Source organism: Tauraco erythrolophus, chromosome 23 (assembly GCF_009769465.1).
Source record: "Tauraco erythrolophus isolate bTauEry1 chromosome 23, bTauEry1.pri, whole genome shotgun sequence".
In the NCBI taxonomy this organism is placed as follows: Eukaryota; Metazoa; Chordata; class Aves; order Musophagiformes; family Musophagidae; genus Tauraco; species Tauraco erythrolophus.
Window position 1 is genome coordinate 1,781,445 of NC_141487.1, and position 26,184 is coordinate 1,807,628.

The 26,184-nt window shown below is 51.5% G+C and overlaps 1 protein-coding gene across 3 annotated transcripts in view; it reads right to left on the minus strand.

Annotated features, from left to right (window-relative positions):
- Positions 1-26,184, minus strand: part of FBXO42 (F-box protein 42) — a 49,382-nt gene that overhangs the window by 2,860 nt on the left and 20,338 nt on the right. For all 3 annotated transcript variants that reach the window (XM_086625553.1, XM_086625554.1, XM_086625552.1), the window contains exons 4-9: positions 21,557-21,691; positions 3,419-3,572; positions 2,312-2,422; positions 1,938-2,034; positions 846-902; positions 92-208 (exon numbers count right to left, since the gene is read on the minus strand). In XM_086625553.1, the coding sequence (XP_086481679.1) occupies positions 92-208; positions 846-902; positions 1,938-2,034; positions 2,312-2,422; positions 3,419-3,572; positions 21,557-21,691 (671 nt within the window). The remainder of the gene's footprint in view (positions 1-91; positions 209-845; positions 903-1,937; positions 2,035-2,311; positions 2,423-3,418; positions 3,573-21,556; positions 21,692-26,184) is intronic.

Genomic DNA, 26,184 nt, shown 5'->3' on the forward strand with positions numbered 1-26,184 from the left:
GGGTAAAAATAAGGGGTTACGGAGTGTTCCGGGCAGGCAATAATGATCAATGGATACATATAAGAGAGCAGAGAGCCCATTGCGTCCGTACCCTGCAGGCAGGATGGCACCACAGCTCCGGGGCTCCGTGCTCTTCGTTCTCCACCTTGAGCGGCTGCCACGTCCAGGGGCTGGCGTGCATGTGCAGTAACCAGGCGTCTTTAAAGAGCTGCGAAGAAAAACGTGACAGACTGAGGAGCCCGGGTTGAGATTCAGGAGCCTGCTTTGCTGCTGAGATCATCTCGTCAGGGGTAGGAGCGGTGCTTTCCTGCTGCAGACAGAGGAACGGTGACCCAGATCAGGATCTGACCGCCCAGGAGTGACTACACCCTACTATGGCCATGGACAAATCTTCTACCCCGGCATAAAATCAGGACTAATTCTTCCGAGGCTCAATTAACTTTGGCGAGCTGCTCAGATAGCGCCTGGGGTGCTTTTTTCTTAATTAAAGCAGCTCCAGCAGCAGCTAGACGGCTTCCCTGGAAAAATCTACCGCGTGGGCGCCCAGATGTGCAGGATAAAATGCCGCCCGGGTAGAATCACAGAACGGTTTGGGCTGGAAGGGACCTCAAAGACCATCCAGTTCCAACCCCCCTGCCATGGGCAGGGACACCCTCCACTGCACCAGGTTGCTCAAAGCCTCATCCAACCTGGCCTTGAACACTGCCAGGGATGGGGCAGCCACAGCTTCTCTGGGCAACCTGTTCCCATGGGATAACACGCAGTCCCTGCTCTCCTCAGCCCAGGGCTCACAGGACCAGCGAGACGCGGGCAGCTCGCGCCCACGCTCCCCCTAGGATACTCACTGCGTTGGGACCACCGCAGCCACCCAGGATTAAAATGGTTTCGTTGTCTATTACAATCTGGAGGGGATAAAGAAGACTGTTTCAGATGGGGAAGAACACGAAGCCATCCCCGGCGATTTCGGCAACACCTCCCCGTGCAGGCAGAGCCACATTACGCCTTCTCAGCTCTCAGATGCTGTGGAATTTTGTCCGTCCCGGGATGGAGAGCAGGTTTTGCTGAGCCCGAGGCAAAGCGGGGTGCAGAGTTCACCCCACTGCCTTGTCCCAAACGGCTCACAAACCTGCTCCTCGTACGGAGAAGAGTAATTACCCTTCCTAAAGCTGAGCCAAACAGCTAGGGACTCAACACCCCTCTTCAAATAAGGCAGAAGGTGGAAGGATTGTCTGGGGGGGCACGTGCTTGCAGCGGTATTTCAGTTGGTCCTGGGTTTTGGAGAGAAACACACTTTCAAGCACGACCCATCCGATTTCTTTTGGGTGCCCTGAAACGATCTGCACGCCGGGCACCACTGACCGTCCTCCTGGGGACCGTAAGGGGAAGGCAGGGATGGCAGCTGCGATGGAGACACTCGCAGCAAACCGGCTGGCTCCCACGAGCTCCCTGCTCGGGGCAGACAAGAAAACAGGCACTGCCAGAGCCGTGCTTCCAGCCGGGACAATCCAGAGTCACTCAAACTGAGAATTGAGAGAGCGGAGCGATCAAAAGGGCTCTAAACCAAACTGACTTGTGATAACACTTCATTGATCTTAAAATACCACGGGGTGTGGGGGGAATGATGGATAATCACTGGGTGAAAACGGCAATTTGTTTTCTAGAAAGGCTCGTTAGAGTTGTGAGTCATGCGCCGGACGCGGCGCGGTACCTGCCGGAGCGTTCGGGTGATTAAAAGCGTGCCCTCACCCACCAGATGGCTGGAGAAAACACGGGCCCGTTGGGCAAAGGTTGCAAAGATAACAGGGAAATCAGACAGCAGCTTTCAGGTGACTCGCAGGGAGCCGCCGGGAAGCTGGAAATTCAGCTCTGGGTGGTTTATTGTCGGCAGTGCATGTCAGTGCCAAGGACAAGCAGCTAGCCAAGGAGGCAGAACTCACCTGAGACTGGCCACCGCGCGGGTGAGGGCTGGGCCCGGAGATGTTGGGCTTGGACCAAGCCCACTGCTCGAGATCCAGCACCCAGACGTCGTTGCTCCTGCGAGGACGAGACAACAAACGTTGAGGATACAACCAGGCCCTCTGGGCATTTGAATCGCGGGTTCAGTGCAGAGGTTTTTGGCAGGATTGGGTTTTCCATGGGCTGGAACCTCGAGGGGATTTGCTATGAGACACGAAGGTGCGCTAAGGCAGCCCGCGGCCCCCAAAACCCTGTGGAGATTTCCTTCCAAGAGGCTATAAGGTACCTTGGGAGCACCACAACAGGCTCCTCGCTTGCAGGAGCACTTGTCAAGACACCCTCACCCCAGGCTTACATTTGGCGAGATCCCAGCGAGCCCCCGAAGACGATCATTTTGTCTTCGATGACGCAGGAGGAATGTCCTGCCATGGGAGGGGGGCCGTGGGTGGTCACGATGCAGTTCCACCTGGGGGGAGAGGAAAACATTCAGCATCGGGCCGGATGAACGGCAGAAAGAAAAAATCCCAGAGGCCGGTGAAGTCCTGGAGAAGACATTAGAGAAGAAAACCTCTGGGAAAACCTCCAGAGATCCAAAGAATAACGAAACTAATTAGAAACACGAAGGCGCCAAACATTTTTAAAGCATGACAAAGTCACAAGGCCAAATTGGAAATATCGCCCCTTTCAATTAAGTTCGCCCAGAATTATTTTCGAGGCGTTTTAATTACAGCGTCCTAACGACGCTGCCCCAGAAGTGCACTGGATTAATTGACACTTTTGATGATGAAAAGTCCTCAATGAAAGAGGAGCAGGAACCATCGCCGCTTTGATAGAGCAGTCGCTCCTTTCTCACACACAAGCGTCAGGGAGAAAAGTCCGGTCTAAAACCAGCCCAACGGCGTTTAAAGGGAAAGGGAAAATTCCTGCCATCTCCGCGGTGGCTGCTGGATGCTTCAGTCCAGGAGAAGGAAAGGCAGAGAGATTTCTAACTGGTGCTGAAACCTGCTTTATTGTGTCCCAGGAGACGGAAGTTTTGGACCATCACTAAAGCAAGACCTCCAGGAATTAGGGTTTTATCTCCCGCTTTCCCCACTGTCTTGCAGCCAAGTCGATTACGCATTTAAAACATTCCCATCTGGATTTCTCTGGCTGGATGGGAAACGCTCAAGGAGTCTGGTGTATTTTACGTGTGAGTCCAGAGCCATACGGAAGTGACCACCACCCAAGAGGTGGTGGACAGCAGCCACCCAGGTCTCTGCCGTGCTCTTGTGGTTTTTTGGTTTGTTTTTTCTTTTCTTTTTCCGTTTTGTTTCAATAAAAGCATCGCAGACGCACCAGGATTAGACACATCTAGGAATCCAAGTCCCCTACGAGCCAGTTCTAAGCAGGCTTGGAAAAACACCCTCCAGCTTCATGACAGACACGTTTTTTTACAGGGCTTCGAATCCAGATGTGCTCTTACCAGTTTTTGGAGGGTGAATACGTATGGATTTCATCGAAGAACCTCTCTGGTTGGTGCAGGGGGTAAGGGCTTGGCCGCGTCCACCCACCAAAAAGCACAAGTAAGTCCTTGTAGACCACCAGCGTGGCCCCAGCCTTGGGCGAGGGGTACGATCCTGGGCAGGGAGAGAGAAGGGAAAGGTCAGGAAAGGCACCGAACTCCGCGTGAATTTTCCTGAAGCGTGAGAACACAGCGATTCCACCTTTAAAAGAAAAAAAAAAGAGCAGAAAAGAAGGCAAAATTAAGAGTCGGGAGCCTGGGAAGAAAACGACTGCCAATTTGTGTCATCGTAATTAGTAGGAGCCTGAAAGCACGTCTCGTGTGTGGCAAAACATCTGTCACTCACCGGCAGGAAATCGCTACCTTTGGAAATGTTATCCTTGGAAATTATTGCTTTAGCACCGAATAAAAGCAATAATTACCTCCAAACACCGAGCCCCTTCTCCCCAGGGAAGGAGGGAGGACGGATACCAATCCGAAACGCATCCGGCGTCGCCGGCGGCAGATCGATGGGGTGCTCACGAGCGGCAGCGCGCAACGAAGCCCCTTTTTTTTTTTTTTTTGGCAAAGCAGCACGATTAAACCCCGAAATGCTTTGCTGCGTGAATTCACAGTCGCTCCTGGAGTCTGCGGAACAAAGTGCTCCTTTAAAAATTATTAAAAGACTTTTTGCTCCTTGCCGATGGATTAGGTGCCATACTGCTTCCCAGGAAAACCTAAAGCCTCTCCAGCCAAGGCCGACGCGTCCGAGCATCCTCCTTTGGCCGGCACCGGGGAGATTCCTCCACCTCTACAGTCGTGCTTTGAAAATAATCATAAATTAAACACCACCAAAAAAAAATTAAAAGGATTTATGTGCCTGGCTGTGGGAATTGGGTGCAGCTCGAGAGCAAGGCCACGCTCCGGAAAGGCTGACCCACCAAACCCACCTCTCTCCTCCGGTGTCCTAATGGGACTCAGAGAAACGTTTTTAGCAGGTAACGCCACGTGGAACGGAGACTATTTTAAAAAGAAACCGGAGCAGCTATTTTAAGATGCTGCAGCTGAGAAAAACGATTAGGTTGCGACAGGTTCCAGAGCCCAGCCAAAAAGCAACCCCCGGCCAGACGCAGAGGAGATGGCCGCAGGGTTCCGGAGCTTTTCTCCGGGGACTAAGGACTGCTGCTCTCAGGTATATGGCTATAGGGGAAAAAATGGGAATAAAGTTGTGCAGGAAACAATCCTTGTGCTGGGGCAGAGGTAGAGCGTGGCCAGAGCTACACCCAAGGTGTCCTTAAAGATGACAGGGCCAGAAAAGGGTCATATTTGGTTACTCTTTGTTCCCAAATCCCAGTTTTCCTGGCTTGTTCTGTGGCTGTGAGCAATTTAATCCACACCAGCAGGTTTCCTGCTTAAATATTTCCCCAGCAGAGAATAAAGTTGCTCTCCCAAGCTTGGAATGACAAACTAGATGGCTAGAAACGTTTCTACGTGACTTGGAGAGAATCGGCCGCATGGGCTTCTCCATCGAGAACAGCCCGGGGTGAAAGGTGCTGGGTTTAAATTGGGTTATTTTTAAGGAAAAAGGGTTAGAGTCATCCTAGGATGGTGAAAGAGATCGGTGCTTTGCTCAGAAAGGTCTGGGATGGTGCAGTGTGAGAAGAGCCACCTTCCTCCTGCTGTAACCTGAAGGTCAACCCCGACCTCAGACACCCAAGAAGGTTCTCAAATGAGTCAACGACATGTAAACAACAGCCCAGGGCAGAGGCTAACCCTGGTTTTTCAGGAAGCTTTGCCTGTTATGGGATGTTGTACAGCTGTAAATGAGCAGTTTCATTCTGTTATGCAGGGAAAAAAAAAAAAAAATAAAAATCTTGAGTTTTACAAGTTGAAGAAGAGTTGGCTTCTCAAAGCATCTTCCAACCAGACAGTTGTGGTGTCTACAAGTGTTCTCTGCAAAAGCTCGTCGGGGAGGGCTTCAGCAATCTCATGTTTGAGTCGAAACATGGACAAAAAGCAGCTGAAAGCTGGAGAATTAATACTGCTTTATCGCTGAAGCCAAGGAGAGCTGCTGGGTGCCGCTGCCACCGCCCCCGGGAAGGGCAGGAGCATTTCAAGGGAGGCAGAGGGGGAAGGCGACCGGCAGCCTGGGTGACTTCAGGTCTCAAGTATGCGGAGGAGCGAAGGGACGGAGCTACCGGGGACATCAAAGGGACACGGCTCAATTAGTGGGGCCCCGTAACGACCTGCTCCAGGTCCGAGCTCTTCAGAGAACGCGCCGCACGGCGTTTCAAAGGCTTGCAGGAACATAGTTGGCACGGGAGGGCTTCTTCCTCTCCCAAATGAAACGGCTTCTGCTCCTCGCCACGGACTGAAGCGCCTGCAGAAGAACATCGTTAGCTAATTGCACTGGTTTCAACTGCTCCCTTGGCCAGGGCTGATGAAGAGAGCAGAGAGACTCTTCCTGGCCGCCTTGCCAAGCTCCACGCCCTGCTAACACCATCCAGCCCCGATATCAGGTTATCTTTCCTTGGGGATAAAAATTCAAGCACGCGGAGAGCGTAGCACAATCAACTACTCCTAAACATAGAAGGCAACAACCTCTTTACAGCTGACGCTGTTTCTTCCGTCGGGATGAGCAGCTAAAAGCTGGTCCGAGCTATTTTATTTCCAGTCGATGGATTTTCCTGGCTCGCAAAGCAGATACATACTTTTCAAAAAACCCCAAAACCAAACAAACAAAGATCTCCGGCTTCCACGGATGTTTGGAAGAGAAATTCCAGCCCCTGATCGCTTCTGACACGAGCTCTGGGTGCCATCTATTTAGGATCTGGCCTTATAAGCATTTTTTTAAGCCCGTTTATTCAGCCCCCTAATGCAAGCGGAGCAGCACGCGCAGAGATCAGCAGCCACAAAAGCAGAGCCCGGCTGCAAGGGCACGTGTAACACGAATTTCCAGAGCAGCCTTTTAACCAACGGCAGGCGCGGCCTCGAGCGACTCCAAAAAACGAATACCAAGTGAAGCTTAAAATAAAAATGGGAGGGAAAATCAAATAATAATAATTAAAAAAAAAAAAAATCACACGGTGCCTCATTTGATGGGATTACCCAGATGAAACGACTGGTTTGGGGAAAATATCGTAAAAGGGATGCGCTGGAGCGGAGCAAAGGGTTTGCATCGTCTTGGGGGGAAGGTTAAGGTACGGGAAGAGTTCTGGGGTTGTGTCAAGGGGGATAAATTTTAGGGAATTTGATTATGATTGATTTCTGGAGATAGATGAGATGAGAGTTACTAATAACAGGCAGGGGCCATTAATTGCTGGGTCTGATGGATTTCTCGAGCCCATTCAGCTCCAGCGAGAGACGCCGCTATTCTCCCACCGACTCCAGCAAGCCGACGGCGGCCACTGCCGGCCGATTCCATTCACACGAGAACGCCAGGAAGAACAAAACCAGGCACACGGCTGCGCTTCCAGTTTCAAAGTCAAGAAATTAAAGCAGGGAAGGGCACGGGGCTGACAGTCCCTGCACCAGGGAAAAAAGGGGCGAAGCGATGGTCCTGCTCCACCATGGCTCAAGCCACGCTGGAAACATGGTGGCCTCTTGCCAAAGCCGGCCTGTCCCTGCGAACAAATGGCGTTTGTTCAACAAAGTCACGTCCCATCGCAAGGCCATGCTTAGTTTGGTGGGTACGTTACCAGCAGAGCATGTTAGAATCACAGAACGGTTTGGGTTGGAAGGGACCTCCAAGACCATCCAGTTCCAACTCCCCTGCCATGGGCAGGGATACCCTCCACTACACCAGGTTGCCCAAAGCCCCATCCAACCTGGCCTTGAACACTTCCAGGGATGGGGCAGCCACAGCTTCTCTGAGCAGTCTGTTCCAGTGCCTCACCACCCTCAGAGGGAAGAATTTCTCCCTTAGATCTCATTGAAATCTCCCCTCTTCCAGTTTAAAGCCATTGCCCCGTGTCCTGTCACTACACACCCTTGTCCAAAGCCCCTCTCTTGCTTTCCTGTAGCCCCTTTAAGTACTGGGAGGTCTCCCCGGAGCCTTCTCTTCTCCAGGCTGAACAGCCCCAACTCTCTCAGCCTGTCTCCAGAGCAGAGGTGCTCCAGCCCTCCCATCATCTCCATGGTCTCCTCTGGACCTGCTCCAGCAGCTCCATGTCCTTCTGATGCTGGGGACCCCAGAGCTGAACACAGCACTGCAGGGGGGTCTCACAAGAGCAGAGCAGAAGGGCAGAATCCCCTCCCTCGCCCTGCTGCCCACGCTGCTTTGGATGCAGCCCACGACATGGGTGGCTTTCTGGGCTGCCAGCGCAAGGTGCCGGCTCACGGTGAGCTTCTCCTCACCCAACATCCCCCAGTCCTTCTCCTCAGGGCTGCTCTCCATCCATAATCCCAAAGCAAAAGCCAGAGGGAGATGTTGAATAAGTCAGGTACAAAAGCAACGTTTGCTGGAGTTTCCCAAATGGTTTGCACCTCTGCAAAATCAGAGCGTTTTAGTACAACCCATCCGCAGAAGAACTAAAAGTTTTGGGGGATTTCACCCTGAGGATCTTGCGTTGCTTAAGGAAAAGTCAAAAAAAGAAGTTTTAAAAAGAAAATTCCTTTTAAGAACGAAAGAAATAGACCCAGCTATCAGATGCCACAGCAGAAACGAGGCTAATAGGATGGCTCGCACTTACAAAAGCCCCGTCTCAGACCTTTCCTCGCGGGGAGAAGCCGACCGTCCTCTTGGTGTTTTGAGCCGTGTAAGCCTCTCTCGGGGCTGCCTGCGGAACGGGGAGCTCGTGCTCTCCCTGCCAGCCTGGCAGAGGCTGAAACCTGCTCCCAGGGACCAGCAGCAGCCGATGGGATGCTCCGTCTGGATTTATTGGCTCTGTTTTTAGGCTGGTAGAGACGTAAAGACGCCAAATCACGGGTGCTGATCTGGAAACTTCATCCAGCCCAGCACCATCACCTACCCCCAGCCGAGGGATTTACCTCGACTACGCTCCGTCACGCAAAGCTCCATCCAGCATCTGAAAGTCACCTTTTTTTTTTTAATCCCAGAGACATTCAAAACACGGCATTGGGCTTACAAACATTTTTCAAGACCGGCTTTGATTGAGCCTGCCTAACCCTTAAATCTTTTAAAAGCCAGGAAAGTATCATCTTCCCCTTACCAAAGCCACATGCTATTTAGTGGCTCAAATCTGGCTTAAAAAAAAAAAATAAAAATTAATTCCTTGCTCAGAAGTAGACAGGAATTCAGCTTTGCAAGAGTTTGAAGGAAAACTGAACAAGGTTTGATTCATCTCCCCAACAGGGAGACAAAACCTTTGCAGGCTCGTGCACCCGCTGCCTGCCAAACGCCTTTCAAGAAGCAGCGGAAAAATATTGGTACACTATCGCAGAGGGTTGGTTTTTTTTTGCAAGTTAGGGGGGTACAGCACCGAAACACAGCAGATCCCTAAAGTTTACCCACAAAAAGTGTTTCTCAGTGTTGAATTTCCACCCTACGACGGCACAGGCTCACGGTACAAGCCCGGTCAAACCCGCGGCGTCGAAGCAAAGCTCTGGTTTCTTGTAACCTTTAACAAGGTGGAGGCAGAAAGCCCCGCCGGGGAGGATAAGTCACCTCCAAGCTTTTGCAATGTCACAGTCTTTTTAAACCCAGGGAATTCTTCCACGCTGCGACTCAGAGCTCGATAAAGCCGTCGAAAAGGAGAGGCAGTGCCCTCTGAACCCCGCGCAACAGGATTACTGAGTCACTCCGTGCTAACGCTCGGCAAAAATGTCCTTACGCAGCAAGTTGAGCAAACGGCGACGGGAGGAGAGCGCCAGAACGCCGCCGGCTTTTGCCCCCTGATCTCTTTTAATAACTGCAAAGGAGGATTGCTGCAATTCGTGTACCTCCGTGCTGCAGGAGAGGCTTTACGAGGGTCCGTCCCGAGCGTTTCTGGCAGCAGCAGCATCGCTCCGAGGCGCCGAGTCCTCCTTAGGGTGAGGTCACCCCGTGTTCACCCTTCGCAATCACCTCGCCCGGTTTTGGGAAACGTAAATTTGGCCCCGCGGTAAAAAGGTGCCGCTGTTGCAAAAGCTGCTTCACCCTCCAGGTGGGTGGAATGAAAACCCCAGCCAGCGATCCACCTCTCTGCTTTAATACTTGTTTTTTTAGGTTTTTTTTTTTTTTTTCCTCCCCCTTAAGTGATACCGTACCCCGGAGACTTTCAAGTGATTTGAGTAAGTCTGACACGCTACACCAAACAACCCCGACGCTAATTAAAGAGCTCGACACTTGGGAGGGAAAGGGTTTCGATCGGCTCCGGCGACTCTTCCCCCCTCCAGGAGGCCAACGGAGAGATGGAAATTGCTGTATCAGACTACACAAACGCCGTAATAACCGGTTAATTGTAGGGAAGGCAGCGAGGTATGCGCGGGTTAGCGGAGGAGCGTGCCCCGGCTCTGCTGAGCTCGGCGCTTTTTCGCTCCAGTCACGCTCCCGTTTTCGGTTGCCGCAGCGCGAGAGAGGCGGCAGAGGCACCGCAGACGTCGGAGAAGCCTCCAATTACTGGTGTTCCAGGAAACGGCTGCTGTGTAATTTGGTGAGGTTATAGCTACCGTGGGGTTTAAACAAAAAAAACAACCCAACAAACCAACCTCAACCACCCTTTAAAGAGCATCCTGTGGGCACAGGCAGAAAAGTCGACTCGATTAAGTGCAAAAGCTCAGCGTTGGGAAGAGCTGGGCTATACTGGTCTCAAAATTTGCTGCAAAGACAACGCAGCTGCTTAATGAAAACTCAAGACTTGATCTACCAAAAGCCCCAGAACAACATGCACAGGGATATTCAGTCCGGCTCTTTACATCCCCCTTTCAAACCAGCCCTTTCCTCACTGTCTTCCCCCTTATTTTAATTTTCCAGCCACGGGTTCCTGCGCTACACCTTCTTCACACAAGGAGCGCGCTTTTGTCCATCGTTTCCAGTAAATCCAGCCCCAAAACACCAAAGTTGCTAAATATTTCATGTCGGGAATAAACATTCGCCTTTTGGACTGCAGACAAGCACGAGCTAGTGCTTCGTCATTCCGCATGCCTGCCAGATTTAAGATTTTACAGCGGATGCTTTTGTGAAAGATAAAAAAAAAAAAAAAAAATCAGGCTGTGGGTATTTAGAGAGGCTTTGAAAGCCATCACGCCGGCTGAGGTATGTACCGTAGAGCGAATATTGCGTGTTTGATCTTGAGAACTACGTACATAACTTTGGTGGACAAGGTCCTTAAAGCAAAGGCACAACAGCAGCATCAGCTTAAAGAAGGGAAACGTCAAGTGCGGATGCGAGGATGCCTTGGAAGGAGCTCTTGCCGATAGATGTCAGCACAGCCTGCCCCAAGCTTCCGAGCGGGACCTTTCCGAAGGCTCCTCAAAGCTCCTTCCCAGCCAACAAGACTTACCTACCCATGGGATAGCGGGGTTTTATTCCGCTGACCCCAAAAGGGAGCTGGGCCCGAAGGTGAACGTACCTGCTGAGGAGGGAAAGCTTTGAGACAGAGCTGGGAGGAAGGAATAACTCGATGTAAAATGCCCCGGGAGGAGCTCGCGGTCAGACAAACCTCCATCCATCACACCTCGGTACCTCCTGCGCCTCTCGGCGAGGGCAGCGTCCGGGGATGACGGCACCAGCCTCGGGCAGGAGCTGGTTCAGGCTATCAGCTTCCTCTCTGCTGCTATGCATTAATCATATCTGAGACAACACCAATGTAAACAACCAGTACCGGCGGCCAGGGAGCCAGTTTGCATATTTTTAAGCCTTCTTTCCTGAAAAGGAAATAAAACAGGAGGTTTCACACATGCTTTTGGCTGGTCTCACAGCCTCCCGACAGCTTGCAAATACCCTGGCTCTGGTTGGCCAAACTCGGACGAGCAGATTATCTGCAAAGAAATTAAATTCCCCGCAGGGCTGGGAAATCAAGAGTCAGGGAAACGTCAGATCCCTGACAGAAAAAAAAAAAAAACCAACAAATTCTTGCAAAGTCAAACCTAACTTGGGCTTAGGAAAGTACCAGTCTGAAAGATTAAAGGCCTGTGCTTTGATCCCATCAAAAATCAAATAGTTTTCCATGCACTGGCTTTCTGCAGCAGAGGAAGGAGTTTCCTCCTCATCATTTCAACAGCAGGTGCTCAAAGTTTCACCCAAATCTCAGGTGTACGAGACGTTCGAATTTCCAAACACACTGGGAGCTACTGGATGCTCAGCACCATCGAGACGCAACCACTTATTAGTCTACAGAAGGACTCTCAGCCTCAGGAACTGATTTTTGCAGATCAGGGGCTTCGTACTTCCCAACAGGGCTGCAAATAATTTTCCCCCAATTTCGGTACCACGCGCAATGTCAAAAAGCAACGCACATCAGGAGCCCTCGACATCCAGCCACTCCGTCCCTGCTCGTGCGTCGCAGAGGGAGACCGGGCTGAAAATTCTCCGTATCCATCCCGGAGGCTGATAAAGGCGATAGTGGGAAAAATTCCTCCGTTAATCTCTGGAGGGATCTGTGCCCAGGGAGCTGCTCTCTGAGAATCTAAATCCGACGAGGTTAAAGCAATAAGCTATTTTTCATGCCTTTCTGCTCGATCCAGGCTGACAGTGTCCTAAGAAGAGGCAGAGAGAAACAAGAAAGCTTCTAGAGAGACGAACGCCGTACAGGCGGATTTAAAATCCTGAATAAATCTGTCTCCCTCATCATCCAGGAGACAGGAGTATTACCAAACCCATTCCTTATCCAGCCTCTCGCTCCGTTAGACACGCAGAGGTCGCCAGCTCCCGTTTGAGTAAGCTCTCCTAAAAAACTCTTCTGACCATCCGAGCAACTCCTTTCGAACACAACTGAGAAGGAAGTGGCAGGCAGCGAGCTGTGGGAGCGCAACGGGGAAGGGAAAGAAAAACCAGCCTCCACAGAACCCCAGGTCCTCCATGTCGGAGACATTGACGGAAGAGATCCAGCAGCCTAAGGACTAAAACAAACCCACGGGCTCAAGGATGAACGGATGGATGTGTGGGATCTCCTCCTGCCTGACTCCGTTTCCGCACCAACGGACGGATGCTCAGGTCTTTCCTTGCCTTAAAGGGAACTGCAATTCCCCAGACCTGTACTGAGGCAAGAGGAAAACCAGATCGTCACTTAAAACACCCATTTCCCTTCAAGCCACTTTTCTCCCAGCCTCCTCCATTGCATTTTTCCCCTCCATATTCACCTCTCTACATATTCCTACCACGTCAGGCCAAACTGTCCGAGTCAGGACAGGAGGGCATCCAAAGGATAAAGCATCCTTCTCTGCAGAGAGACATGCCTCACTGATCTGCTGATGAAAGCAGATGAGCCATCGCTCCGAGAAGCCAATTTCCCACCGCGGGGACTGTTTTTCCCCTCCGCGCTTCAGCCCGCAGATAAAAATTTGCTGAACTTCCAACTATCGCGGTGTCCCAAGACCCGGGAACGAGAGAGAAGAAACCACGAGTTGCTTTGGCTGGTTGATATAAAGCCATCTTTACTGAGTCACGGTGGTGCTGCAACAGCTCATTAGATGCAAACGGGCTCTGCTGCCCCCGGCCTTGAGTCCCGGGTCCCTTCCCACCTCCGTGTGTGGGCGGGTTGGCTTCTTCAAAGCCATCCCCACCCGCCTCCGGCACGGCATTCCTGCAACACCACGCACACCGATGCCAGAGAGGCGATGGTGGCAGCATCCCTGTGGACAAGGTGATGACCAGTCACTCCTTATTTCAACCGCCGAACAGACTCTGTGCCCCCATCCTCAAGCCGTAAGAGAGGAATGAAGTTACGGAGTGACTTTATGACCTCTGCAGATACTGGGAGCAATTGGAAACACTAGGGGAAGCCAGCTCAGGTGCACCGATACGGATAACTTACTCAAGGCCAGCTGGGACAGGAGCAGGCTGCAGCCAGGCATGATCGGGGCAGGGAGGAGTGGAGAAAGCCACGCGGTGAGACAGTTTTCCCACGTGGTGCTCAGGAACAGGAGGTGCAGGTATATTTTTCACCCTGGTAGCAGTAGTCTGCATCCATTTCCCATCACGCTGACCAGCTAAAGGGTTTAAGAGTTTTATTTCTGAAGCATTTAACCAACTGCTTGCTCCGAGCAGGGAGCAGATTCCCAGGCAGAAAGCCTCCAAGAGCCATATAGACCCCTGAGAAGAAGAGAGGATCTTTTGCCTTTTCCTGCCTCGTTTGGCAACGGTATTTGCAGGACAGATCCTTGCAAAAGTGTGTTTTCTACCTCTGCGTCCCTGGCATGATCCACGCACCGCCGCCGGGTCAGTCGCAGCAGGGTGACCATCCCGAGGGGAAAGGGCTGCCCCCACAACACGACAAGCGATGCTGGGCGAGCGCGGTTCGGAAGACGACGGATCCAGACGACCAAAAAGCTTTCGGAGGTTAAACGCAAACGGCAAGAGAGGCAACAAGACCAGGGGAGGCCAGGGCCTGGCAAATCAAAGGGAGGGTAAGTGCGTGTTGTTAATCTGAACCTGCTCGGATTAGGCATCTAATCACCGCCGCAGAGCAATCCTATTGCGCCCGCACAGCGGCGGATTAATCATAGAATGGTCAGGGCTGGAAGGGACCTTCAAAGGTCATCTAGTCCAACCCCCCTGCAAGGAACAGGGATATCTCCAACTAGATCAGGTTGCTCAGGGCCTCATCCAACCTGGCCTTGAACGTCTCCAGGGATGGAGCATCCACCACCTCTCTGGGCAACCTGTTCCAGTGTTCTACAACTCTCATGGTAAAAAATTTTTTCCTAATATCCAACCTGAATCTACCTCCCTCTATCTTAAAACCATTACCCCTTGTCCTATCACAACTGGCCCTCCTGAACAGCCTCTCCCCATCTTTCCTGTAGGCCCCCTTGAGGTACTGGAAGACCGCTATAAGGTCACCCCGGAGCCTCCTCTTCTCCAGGCTGAACAGCCCCAACGCTTTCAGCCTGTCCTCATAGGAAAGGTGCTCCAGCCCTCTTATCATCTTCGTGGCCCTCCTCTGGACCCTCTCCAACTGGTCCATGTCCTTCTTATGTTGGGGGCTCCAGAACTGGACGCAATACTCCAAGTGAGGTCTCACGAGGGCAGAGTAGAGGGATCTCCTGGAAACCAGCCTTCCACGCACAAGCAGTGCTTTCCCCACGAGGCATTACAGCTTTTGAAAGAAAAAACAACCCAAACACCTTCGCCTGCCGATTTCTCGTCTCTTGCCCTTGAAATATTTCATATTTAATAACCACAAATTTCATTAGAGATGTTTTTCAAAACCACCCAAGCGCAGAAAGGAACAAATTAGCACCCTGCCTGCCTCGCACCGACTAACCAAGGGACCGAAAGGCACCAAGAAACACCCCGGCTCTGCAGAGCCGCAGCTCAGAGCCTGCCAAACGAGCTCCGTCCTCGCTCTCTGAAAGGGCAGTAACGAAGCTGAAACTCCATATTCAGGGACGTTGCTTCCTTTGGAGAGCAGGGCGTAGCTCGCCCTTTCCAAAGGCAGCACACCCGGCTGCCTGCATGCTCCCTGCAACATCACGTTTCGCAACAGAAATTATTTAAGGTGTTGCACAGACGCAGTTTTCCCCTGGGAGCAGCAAACTACTGCCCTGCGCGCCCGCAACGGGGCGACCTCGGCGTGCTTTGTGGCATTTCTATACGTACAGGCACCTAGATTTCTCTAGTTAGCAGGATTCTTCTTCCAAAGATGTACTTTGCCTTTTGTTTCCACGCTGCGGCTTTACATTTTAGAAAGGCTTCATCCTTCAGGGCTCCTCATCATTCCCAGCTCAATGGGACAACACCAGGTTGGAGGATACAGCCGTCAAAGGCTACTACTGCTTTGCTCCAGGTTATTCATCTCCTTGCAAACCTGTGAGCCCAAAGAGGGGAAAAAAAACTTCAATATACTTAATTAGAGAAAGTGATTCTGAGCAACCCGTGCTGCGACAGCGTCCAGCCCGAAGGACGGCGTCAACGAAGCCCAGAAACTCCCGGTTTTGTTTCAGAAGGACAGAAATCAGCTGCGTGATGAGCAAGCTCCGGTCAGGCAGCAGAATCGCCAGAATCAAGGCAGAGCTTCCAACAGGGTGAGGTCACTTTAGCCTTGAGGGTTCGAAGAGCATTTTGATCACAGTGGGAAAATCAGGGATTTTTTTGACGATAACACAGCAAGTTTAGCTCTGCGAAGGCAGAAATACGCCCTACTGCTGCTAAACTCAAAGGGCAAGAAGGAAGAAACAAATTAGATCAGGAAAAGAGCTGAAGAAAAGTTTTCCGCTCTTCCAGGCTGCAATTCACTACTACGACAGCAGAAAGACACCGTAGTATTGTGAGGGATTTCCATCCGTTTAATTAACCTCTTCTACTTTGAAGTGTCAGACACCCACAGCCGGTGCTGCGGTCATAATTAGAGATGTTATTCCATGCCAGGTATCAGCTTTTCACTCCTTTTGATTCCCAGGAGGCCAGCGGCTACGACACGGCTTCGGCGTGCTCAAGGTGATCCCAAGTTTTTAATAAAAAGTATAAAAAGTCAGGAGTGCCCTCGATTAAAAAGGGATGTTGAACACCGCACCGCGTTCCGAAACCCACGGGTACGCAAAGACCCTCTCCTTCAGGGGCTGTAAGTGGAAACGAGTTGGGCTAAATTTTGACAGTTTATTTTCAAAACCTGCTTCTCCTGGTTTCCTTCCTCACGTACACGGGAACGTGTTTTGTTTTGCCAAGAAATATCTCGCAAACGGTGCCTCACAGACCAGCAGCTGTCCACAGATGGAGAAATGCTGCTCTAGAGAGGCTACCGGCACGGTCGGGTCAGGATTTTGCAGCTTTTTTTTAATCTCCAAAGAAAGGATGTGCCTTAGGTCGCTCGCTACGTTCCCACGGGGCAAGTCACTCCGCAACGGGAACAGAAGAATTGAGATATGGGGTCAGGGCATGGCATTTCAGGAAGGAATCTCAGCTGGTTACTGCTGTTGAGAAAAAAAGAAGATGGAAAACCCAACCAAGGACTGAACAATCTGTGCTGGAGACCTCCAAGACCTGGAGATCCTTCAGATGCAGCGGGTTTTAAACCCAAAAGTGAGATGGTTTCTACTATTCTAATGACTATTTACTCTTTAGCGACCCCACCGACTGCCCTGCAGCCACGAGCCCCGCGAGTTATTTACACCGCGAGTTATTTACACCGCGAGTTATTTACACCGCGAGTTATTTACACCGCGCACCACGGCGTTGTGCCGATTTGTGGACGCGGAGGGCTGGATGTCTGCTGCCTCTCCACGTCCTCGGAAAGCCCAGTCCTTCACCGCGGCTCACGTCACGTCTCCTTCCAGCTCCACGGAGCTCGCCCGTCACCGAGGAGGCCCCGAACAAGGAAGCTCACCCTGGATCTGGACCAGCATTATGAAACTCCACCAAGTGTTTTGAAAACTTGCCACTGTTTTCTAGAAGGAGATGATTTTTTTTTGCTCAGGGCAAGGTTTTCGCACAGCTTCGTCAAGGGCAAACCGCTCTGCTTGAGCTCGACGAGTAACAGGGGGGTTTCTCTCGCAGCCAAGAGCCTCCCACCGCACTGGGGACCACATCTGATACAACCACCTCGGGCAGGTGACAGCAGAGTCTCTCCTACCTCCTTCGGGCTGTTAGTTTTGTTGACACAACATCATCAAAGGCACCTTCCCCTCAGCTCACAAGGGGAAACCCGAGCCTCAAACTCCAGCGGCTCCCACTCAAAAGCACGGAGGGGACCCGGGGGAGAAGAACAGAGACAAGAGGAACAGACATGGGTGAAGGTGGTTTGTGTTCTTTTTTTTTTCCACACTTACTGCGTGGCGTTAAGGCTACCTGGGAGGTTTTAAGTGCAAACTTCAGGCTGAAGGTCTCTACTCGTTTTCAGGCTAAAGCAGGGAGGATCAGCTGCGCTGACGCGGCTACGTCTGGATGCTGTGAACATGGACAAAGAGGATCAGAGCATCTAATGAACAAGTTTTGCCTCCACGCCTGTTTTTATCCTGAAATCCTGAGAAAGAGCTGCAAAGCTTTCCCATCTCCCCAGTGAAAGTGAATGCAGCATGACTGCAGGGAGAGAAAAACACCAGGAAACAAATCCTGGGGAGCTCCACCCCTCCCCAGAGGAAGGGTGGACGCGGGGCAGGCTGCACGGCGAGCCTTTTCCAACAGGAAAAGCGGAGCCATGAGTCTCCTGAACTCCCCTGATATCAGAGCGGGATATCACAGCCTCACAGTGGGAAAACACACTGCATCAAGCTGGGGGGACTGGGGTCTTTCCAGCTCTCTCGTCTTCCCAGGTAGTCGGAGGGATGACAGTAGGAAAGCAGAGGATTACACTTGGCTGAGGATGATAAAGCAGAAATAACATGGAGGATGCGCAGGCCCCGTAGGACTTCAGCTGGCGCTCCTCTCCCTGCAAAGACCTGATTCCTTAGTTTATGAGTACAGTGAAAGCCTGTTTTTTTTTAAAAAAAAAGCTTCCCACCTCTGTCCCATAAGCCACTGGGAGCACAGACAAAACTACGGGCAATTTTCTCTCTGATTTAAAACAAGGTATTTCCCAGTTTAGCGTACGGTTCTGGCAGCCCGAGGCCAAGCGCCGGGCTCCGGAGGAATATAAACTAAGAAATACAGGAAGGGAGAAAGTCTGCAGGAACACACGGGTGTGAAATAGCACAGGCAGGCCAGAAGGATAACTGCCGGGGGATGTGCTCTCAATTCTGCCCATAAATTATCCCCTGCAGCCTGAGGATGTCACGAGCAGGAGAGATGGATGACACCAAGAGCCTGGGTCAGCGCCGACGGCCGAGGCAGCCTCTCCCAGGACCTGCCAGCAGCTTCCATCACATAGAGATGGAAAGGATCTCATCAAGAGTGTTTTGCAGACCCGCATGGAAAGAGGACAAACCTTCTGTGCCACCAGCGCGGCCGAACCCCAGGTTGGCCAACTCCAGGTGTCAGCAACCCCACATCAAAGCCCTCACCACGGGAATCCCTGCAGCTCCTGCGCTACCCGTTGCGTTAAGTCCTGGGAGTCTCCGTTTCCAAGGGGTTTTGGTTTCTTTCCTGCACGAGAGCTTGTTTCTGGGGAGCACCGGAGGACGATCGCCGCCACCGAAGCCATCCTGCCTGCGCCCTCACTGCGAGAGCGGCGTGCTGCAGCTTGAGTTACAGGTGTTGAGACTAACCCTTGCCTCCAGCTGGATAAACAGACTCCAGTGTAAACCACCTCCAGTCCTCCACCAGGTTCTCCTCTGTGCAGATAGGCTAAAAGTCAAAAGAAGTGCCCGGATTAATTATGCAAACAAAGGCAAAGAAACCCAACAGAGAAAGGCACCTGCCTCCCAGGGACCACCTACCCTGGGACAACACCGCTGGCTTCCCACATAATACGGATCATTAATTATTATTCCCCTCCTGCTCCAGCAAGACTCGTACGTGGGCGTGAAGGAGGTGGAAAATAGCACAAAAGTGGCCAGAAGAGCTCGAGGGAGAAGAGTTTAGAGGCATTCCTGTTCACGTTCCGAAAATAGAGATCCTGCTGCCTTACCCTCCCCTTTGCAGAGCGTCGAGCCCCACCAGGAAAAAGTGCTACATAAAAGCCAGGCGTTAACTCCAATAGGTTAGAAAGTCAATGGCATTGTTTGAGATCTAAGCAAAAAAACCACTTTGAAACCTCAAAAATTAGGGTTTTTGGAAGCAATTATCTCCCCTCTCCGTCTCAGACTAAAGAAACACGGGGCCAATTATTTCTTTGAAGGCTAAATATTTACTTCTAGATGAAGCGCAGCAGCTCAGGCTGGAGAGGAATTATCCAGCTCCAATGTCATCTAATGCCTGCGAGTAAGAAAACCCAAACGAAAACAGGTACGAACAAACAACAAAAAAGGGTGTTTTCTCCTGGAAAAGCCCTTCAGAGAAGAGAAAGGGATGAAGCTGTTTCAGCTCACCAGAGCCATGTCCAAGACATTTAGCATGGCCCTGGCACCACGCTCCCGTTCCCTTTAGGTAGCCCTACCCACGTCTCATCAGATAAGATCACAGAATTATAGAATGGTTTGGGTTGGAAGGGACCTTAAAGATCATCTAGTTCCAACCAAGATGCCCGCGCTGAACGAGGGCACGAGTAGAGCACGGTCAAACCTCTCCAAGCAAGAGCTGGCCTTGTGGAAAAGCCACCATCATCTTCTGGAGGTGGACCTACCCTATAGAGTCCATAGGGTCAGGGGTGGGAACGCCTCCTCAACCACTCACGCATCGAGCGTCAATCAATCAACGTCAGCTCTTCCTTTAAAAATAAAAACCCACCCTCCTGCCTTATTTACATCTGACTCCTGAGTTTCAAAGCTCTCTGCTTTCGCCCCCTCCAGTCACTATTCTTTCCCAGGCAGCGGGTGCCAACCCTCTGGTTAAAGGCACCAAAAAAAAAAAAAAGGAACTATGTGTAAGAAACCACCACCGGCACAGCGCGGGGTGACTCATCTCCTCTGCAGAGCGAGGAACAAGAGCGCTCTCTGTTCGGCCAGACTGCCTGAAGTTTCAGTTGCGATCCCATCTCGCTACCCGCGTTCATGACAGCGCGGAGAAATATTTCCTCGGGGGATCTTCCCATGGGACTTAACTCCGCCACGTATTCCCACAGGACTCATTCTTTTAGAAGTGTGATTTGTTAGTAAGGCGGCGGGAATTCGCCTTTGCGAAACACCAAGGGAGCGACGGAGATGCGGAGCCGGGTGCCGGCGGCTGGACTCGACCGCGAGTCGTGCCCCGCATTCAATCCGACGGAAGGACTCGTTGGGCTGCAAGAACACACGTCCTGGGTCAGAGCGGAGATCGGCATCGCCCCGTATCCTGTTTATGCTCCCATGGCCTCTTCTCCACCCCTGAGCAGAGGGAGAGCGCTACAGCAGGGAAGGAGGAAGAGAGAGAGCCAGTTTCCACATATGTATAGACTGTGTTTTGTCTTCTTCCTCCATTTTAAGTCCACGACTGCTTCATTCTCACCTGCAGGCATCATACAGTGGATGTGCAGACACGAAAAAATCATATTTAAGTATTAAATGTTGCATAGACTGATATCCAGCAAGCGGTCACCAAGCACCAAGTTCCGCGCTAACGTTTCAAAGCGACATCCAACCGATTCCCAGATAACTTTGGGATTATCCTCCTGGATTTTGGAGGACTTCATACAAGAAAAAAGCGTCAGACCAAAAAAAAATGACTTTAAACAGTAACAGAGTAAATCCACAACACTTAGAGCACACGAAGCAGGGTCAGAGGGAGTCTGTGGCCAAGCAGCCAAATCAAGGGTGGATGCTGAGCTCCTTTTCTTCTTCCTACTCTTCCTTAAACGTAAAGTTTTTTGTAAAACAGCTCGTTTAATACTGACTTTCCCCCCTCTTCCCCCTTCTCCTTTTGTCCTTCCCTCTTTTCATCAAAATGTAAAGCTCTGGCCGAAATGGCTAGCTTAATACTGACTGCCCCCCAAGAGCTGCCCCCAATTCTTCTGCTTTTGTCAAAGTTATTTTAGTCAAATTCTGAAATACATGGAGAACAAGCGTGCCGTGTGTGACATTTTGAGTACAAAAACCGGTGTGGGAAATCATTTGTGGCGTTTTCCTGCCCTGCTTGGAGCACGTGGACTGCAGGAATGTACCTGTTTTCCCACGCTCTCCTGGTTGCTGTGGGTAGCCCGCACGGGCATGTCTCCTCCACTCCTCAAAATACCTCAAGTGATAGCTACCAAAGTTATTAAAAAAATAAGAATTTCAGCTCTGGGACAACAATTCTCATCAATACAGGCTCTTGTGGCTGCAGGTACGTGGGATGAAACAACACTGAGCAGCTGTGACAAAGAGAAACAACTCAGCACGGTGCCGCAAGCACGAGAACATGCATGTTCTGTGGAAAAAAACCCCAAATATAACCTGAAAACTGGTCAGATAATGATAAAACACGTGGAGAAATACAGAATCAGACCGGCCAGCCCGGTAAGGTAAGGTAAATTTTGGGGGCAAGGTAAATTTTGATAAAGTGGTGAGGGAGATGCCAATCTACCACCTTCTCACCTGATGCCAGGGGACGGATCCACTCCTTGCTATTGAGGTCGAGTCTCCAGAGGTCGTTGAAGGCGGCGTTGCAGCTGCTCTGCGTGCACCCACCGAACACGTACATCGACTGGTTAGCGTCATAGTAACACGCACCTAGGAAAAAAGCCAAGAAAACACACGCACAGATTAGCCAAATCACTGACCTTTGCGTTTTTGGGTGAAAAAAAAAAAAAAGATCATTTTCTTTCCCCGCTGGGTTTCAGACAGGAGAAAAGCAGACAGGCTGCCCTGATTTCGGTAAAACCATGAGGCAGCTTAGAGGTATCCCTGACCAGGGTAAACCTCCAGCAAGAACCTTCCGAGACAATTATCCCCTCAAGCAGAGCTGCTCCTGAAAATGCAAAGAAAGCTGCCTTAGAAGCTTGCAGTTAATTAGCTTAGCTCCGATTAACGCACTCAGTACACTTACCCTCTCCAAGCTACTCCGTAGGGTTTACAAGGTTGCCAAATCAGACTAAGAAACCATCCTGCCTACCCAAAACTGATCACTCGCTCCCTTTTTCCAAAGCTGACAGTGTTTCACCCGATCTCGTCATAGAAAAGCTCCTCTGAAACTCACGGATCTCACATGAGCATCCCCTTCGGTCCTTACGGGAAAGGATCGGGCAGCGAGATGGGGAACAGGGAAGGAACACGATGCTTGACATCTGCTCAGAGATGCTCAGGGAAATAAAGAGCTTTTGGCCTCAAACCAAACTGTGCTGAAAAAAAAAAAAATAAATGCAAGTGTATATATTTGGCAATTAGCATCCTGTGGTACCCAGGCATCTCTGAGAAGTAAATTGAATACAAGATAGAGCAGACAGGACTCGCTCCGCCTCTCTGCCTCGGAAGACAAGCAAGATTCGGACATGTTCAGAAAGTTAAACCCCTGCGATGACAAAGAGGATTTCCCAAAATCTGCATTTCCCTCCTCAAACGTGAGTAGCCCCGGTGACTTCGTACGAGGGCCCCTCGCCTTCCACCTTCTCGACATCCCTGCAAGGCAGCAGCACCTCTTCCCCGCCTCGCCCAACTCACGAGAAGCGGAACGAGGGCCCAACGGCGACACCGGAGAAATGAACTCATCCTTCGGCATCAGCTTCGATAGACAAACTCATGCCAGCTCCTAAAAATTTGGGATTGAGGAGGGAAGGCTGCGACTTCAGCTCCTGGGCTGGTCTGGGCGATCAGGTTCTTCTGCATCCGCAACCTCCGATCGGCCGGGCGCTGCCTGCTCCGCTGACCCCTGCACCACAGCGAGGTGTTTAAATCCAATCCTCTCTTGACCCCCTGAAAAAAAACCTCAATTTTTGGCTTTTCTGTAAAATTCTTCCTCCAGAGCTTTAGCAAAAATGAAAAAGGTGTATGGTGTAGCTGGCAGGAAGGACAAGCTGGTTTCGGAAGCCTTCATCTGTCTGTTGGGATGTTGCTCTGTCACTGCATCTCCCAGGATATATTCAATGGTCTCCAACCATCAGGAATTGTGCAGCCCATGTACAGACATTCCCAAAACACCAAATCCTTCGTGCAGTCCCTTAGCACTGGCCAGGGCAGCACCAGCACTCGTCTCGAAGACTCGCTGCCTGAATCCCGCTCCGAACCCAGCCATCTCTCTCTAAATCCCAACTTCACACACAAGTGTCCTCAAAAAAAAAAAAAGCCATAAAAAGCTAATATCAACCCTCTCAACACGAGCAAAGCCTCTCCAGCAATTCCTCAAATGTTTATTATCAAGTCTAGTGAAGGGAAAAAACGCAATAAATCATATCCACACACACCATGTGCCAGTGGGGAGCGGAAAGCTGCAGTGTTTTATGCTCTGGGAACACCGAAAGGTACCAGCCAGCGCTCGGAGGGCGCAGACGTCATCGCCCTCGCGACGACAAACGATATATTGCCCGACACGAAAAGGAAGAGGAAAAGTCAAAGTTCAGGCGTCCGGCCCTGGGTCCGAGACAGAGGTGAGAAGTGCCTGTGATGATGCAGGAGCGTCTCCAGGTCCAGGACCACGTCGCCGTCGTAAATAACCAGCCCGAGGGACGCGACGAGGCGAAGGATTAGCACAGGAGTACGGCGGCTTTCATGTTTGCGCCGTGCCAAAGCCAAGAGCGGAGGCAGACTCACGGCAGGGGCACGAGTTGCACCGTTCCTTCCCTCTCTCTCTCCATCACACGTCGTAAACAGCTGCTCATCGGTCAAAAAATAAAAATAGATTGAGACGAGCTGACCTGATGGGTCACAGGACTACTCCGGAGCTTGTGCCAACATAAAGGCTTTTTTCTTTTCAAAACAGCAGCAAGAAGGAAAAAAAAACACCTAAAAAAAGGATTATCTGGAGTAAAGAGATAACCTACTTTTGGCAGCACGAGAAAACGATTCAGAGCAAAACTCCCACAAGAAGACGTCCCTGCTTCCAGCTTTGCTCTCGATCAGCACAAGCACGTCCCTGGTTTCCAACGATCCAACGCCGCAGCCCTAATTTCGCAGCTGAAGGTACGGATTCCCAGCGGGAAAGAGCTCTTTAACACAGCCCCCCCACCCATGCTGACTATATCCATCTCGCCGTGAAGCGGCGCGTTCGAGCGCCCACAGACAACAGTGTGGCTCAGCGGGGGCCGCGACGATGGCCGGTGGCCTTGGCCGAGGGTCCCGTGGTCTGACCTGGGGCTTGTCATGCAGATCCCCAACTGAAAAGCCAAAAGCCCTTATGCCCTTGGCTTCTAGTGGCAAGCGTGGGATGCTTTGCTGACCACACAGCAGGAGCTGGAGATACAGGGATGTGCTCGTAGGGTGAGACCACCCAGCTCTCCCCGTCTGCGTCCACACGACATCCTTACGTGTGACTGAACTGTCTTCATCTCAGTCTACGTCTTGCCAAACCGTACCAGTCTGGGGTGGAGGATATATAAATAGTGGCGTAGTGGATTTACCTGCGATGGGATCGAGCGACAAGTAATGATTAAAAGCATTTAAGCACAAGTACAGGCTGGGCGGAGAATGGATGGAGAGCAGCCCAGAGGAGAAGGACTTGGGGATGTTGGGTGAGGAGAAGCTCACCATGAGCCGGCACCGTGCGCTGGCAGCCCAAAAAGCCAACTGCGCCCTGGGCTGCATCCAAAGCAGCGTGGGCAGCAGGGCGAGGGAGGGGATTCTGCCCCTCTGCTCTGCCGTCCTCAGACCCCCCTGCAGTGCTGCGTTCAGCTCTGGGGCCCCCAACAGCAGAAGGACACGGAGCTGCTGGAGTGGGTCCAGAGGAGGCCACGGAGCTGATCCAAGGGCTGGAGCACCTCTGCTCTGGAGACAGGCTGAGAGAGTTGGGGCTGTTCAGCCTGAAGAAGAGAAGGCTCCGGGGAGACCTTCCAGCACCTTCCAGTACCTAAAGGGGCTCCAAGAAAGCTGGAGAGGGGCTTTGGACAAGGGCGTGTAGTGACAGGACACGGGGCAATGGCTTTAAACTGGAAGAGGGGAGATTTCGACAGGATCTAAGGGAGAAATTCTTCCCTCTGAGGGTGGTGAGGCACTGGACCAGGTTGCCCAGAGAAGCTGTGGCTGCCCCATCCCTGGCAGTGTTCAAGGCCAGGTTGGATGAGGCTTTGAGCAACCTGGTGTAGTAGAGGGTATCTCTGCCCATGGCAGGGGGGTTGGAACTGGATGGTCTTGAAGGTCCCTTCCAACCCAAACCATTCCATGATTTTTATAGCTTTACCCACCCCTCAAGATTCAATCCCATACCGTTTTTACACGATGAGCCTCCTTGCAGGCTGCTGTGTCACCTCCACCCGGGAAGGCACCAGCCAGCGCTTCGCACCCGTAGTACACACGATTAAACCCTGGTGCAAAGCAAAGCTGCAGTTTTTCACTTGAACCTTTCTGGAAAGGTTTAGTTTCCTTACAAATCTATTCCCTACCAAACCACGACAGGTCGAGAGCCTCTTACCTCCTCCCCACGCCAAACCCTTGGCGAGCGCTGCTTTGGCACACCACCACAGCTCATTTATTATTTTTCCGAGGGGAGGTGGCAGCATTCTTCTCCTCTATTTGGATTCAAAAACCAGGCCAGCCGGCCAGGCACCGTGACGTCCGCACGGTATGTATTTTAATCCTAGACCAAAATAATTTAAACTGTGCTTTCCTGCTTCTTCTTAGTAAGTCATTTAAAGCTTGTGAAGTGGAGGAAGGCTCAGTTTGGGGAAAAACAAAATTAGGAAGGAAAAAAAAAAGCACAAGTGAAAACTCTGGTCTTGCAAAGGTGTAGAATGAATCAGGGGAGGAAGGTGTGAGTCCCTGGTGCCTTTAGCTCTTTTTTGGGTGGAAAACACTGGGTGCCCTTTGCAACAATTAAAGGGCATTGACTTTCTAAACTTTGGGTACATCAAATAAAGTAATCCCTCCGAGTTCAAAGGTCCTATTCCACATCACAGAGAGATGGGGAGGGGGGTAAAAGTCAGCTTGGCTGTTGAAATCCCATTGCTACACAGCCCTTGGCTCCAAACAGCACCGCGGCTTCGCGGCTAAAGGCTGACGGCCCTCGGTGCCGGCGTTCCCCAGGAGCACCCTGCCGAGGTGACGCCACAAACATCTCTACCTTGAGCTGCCAGCACCAG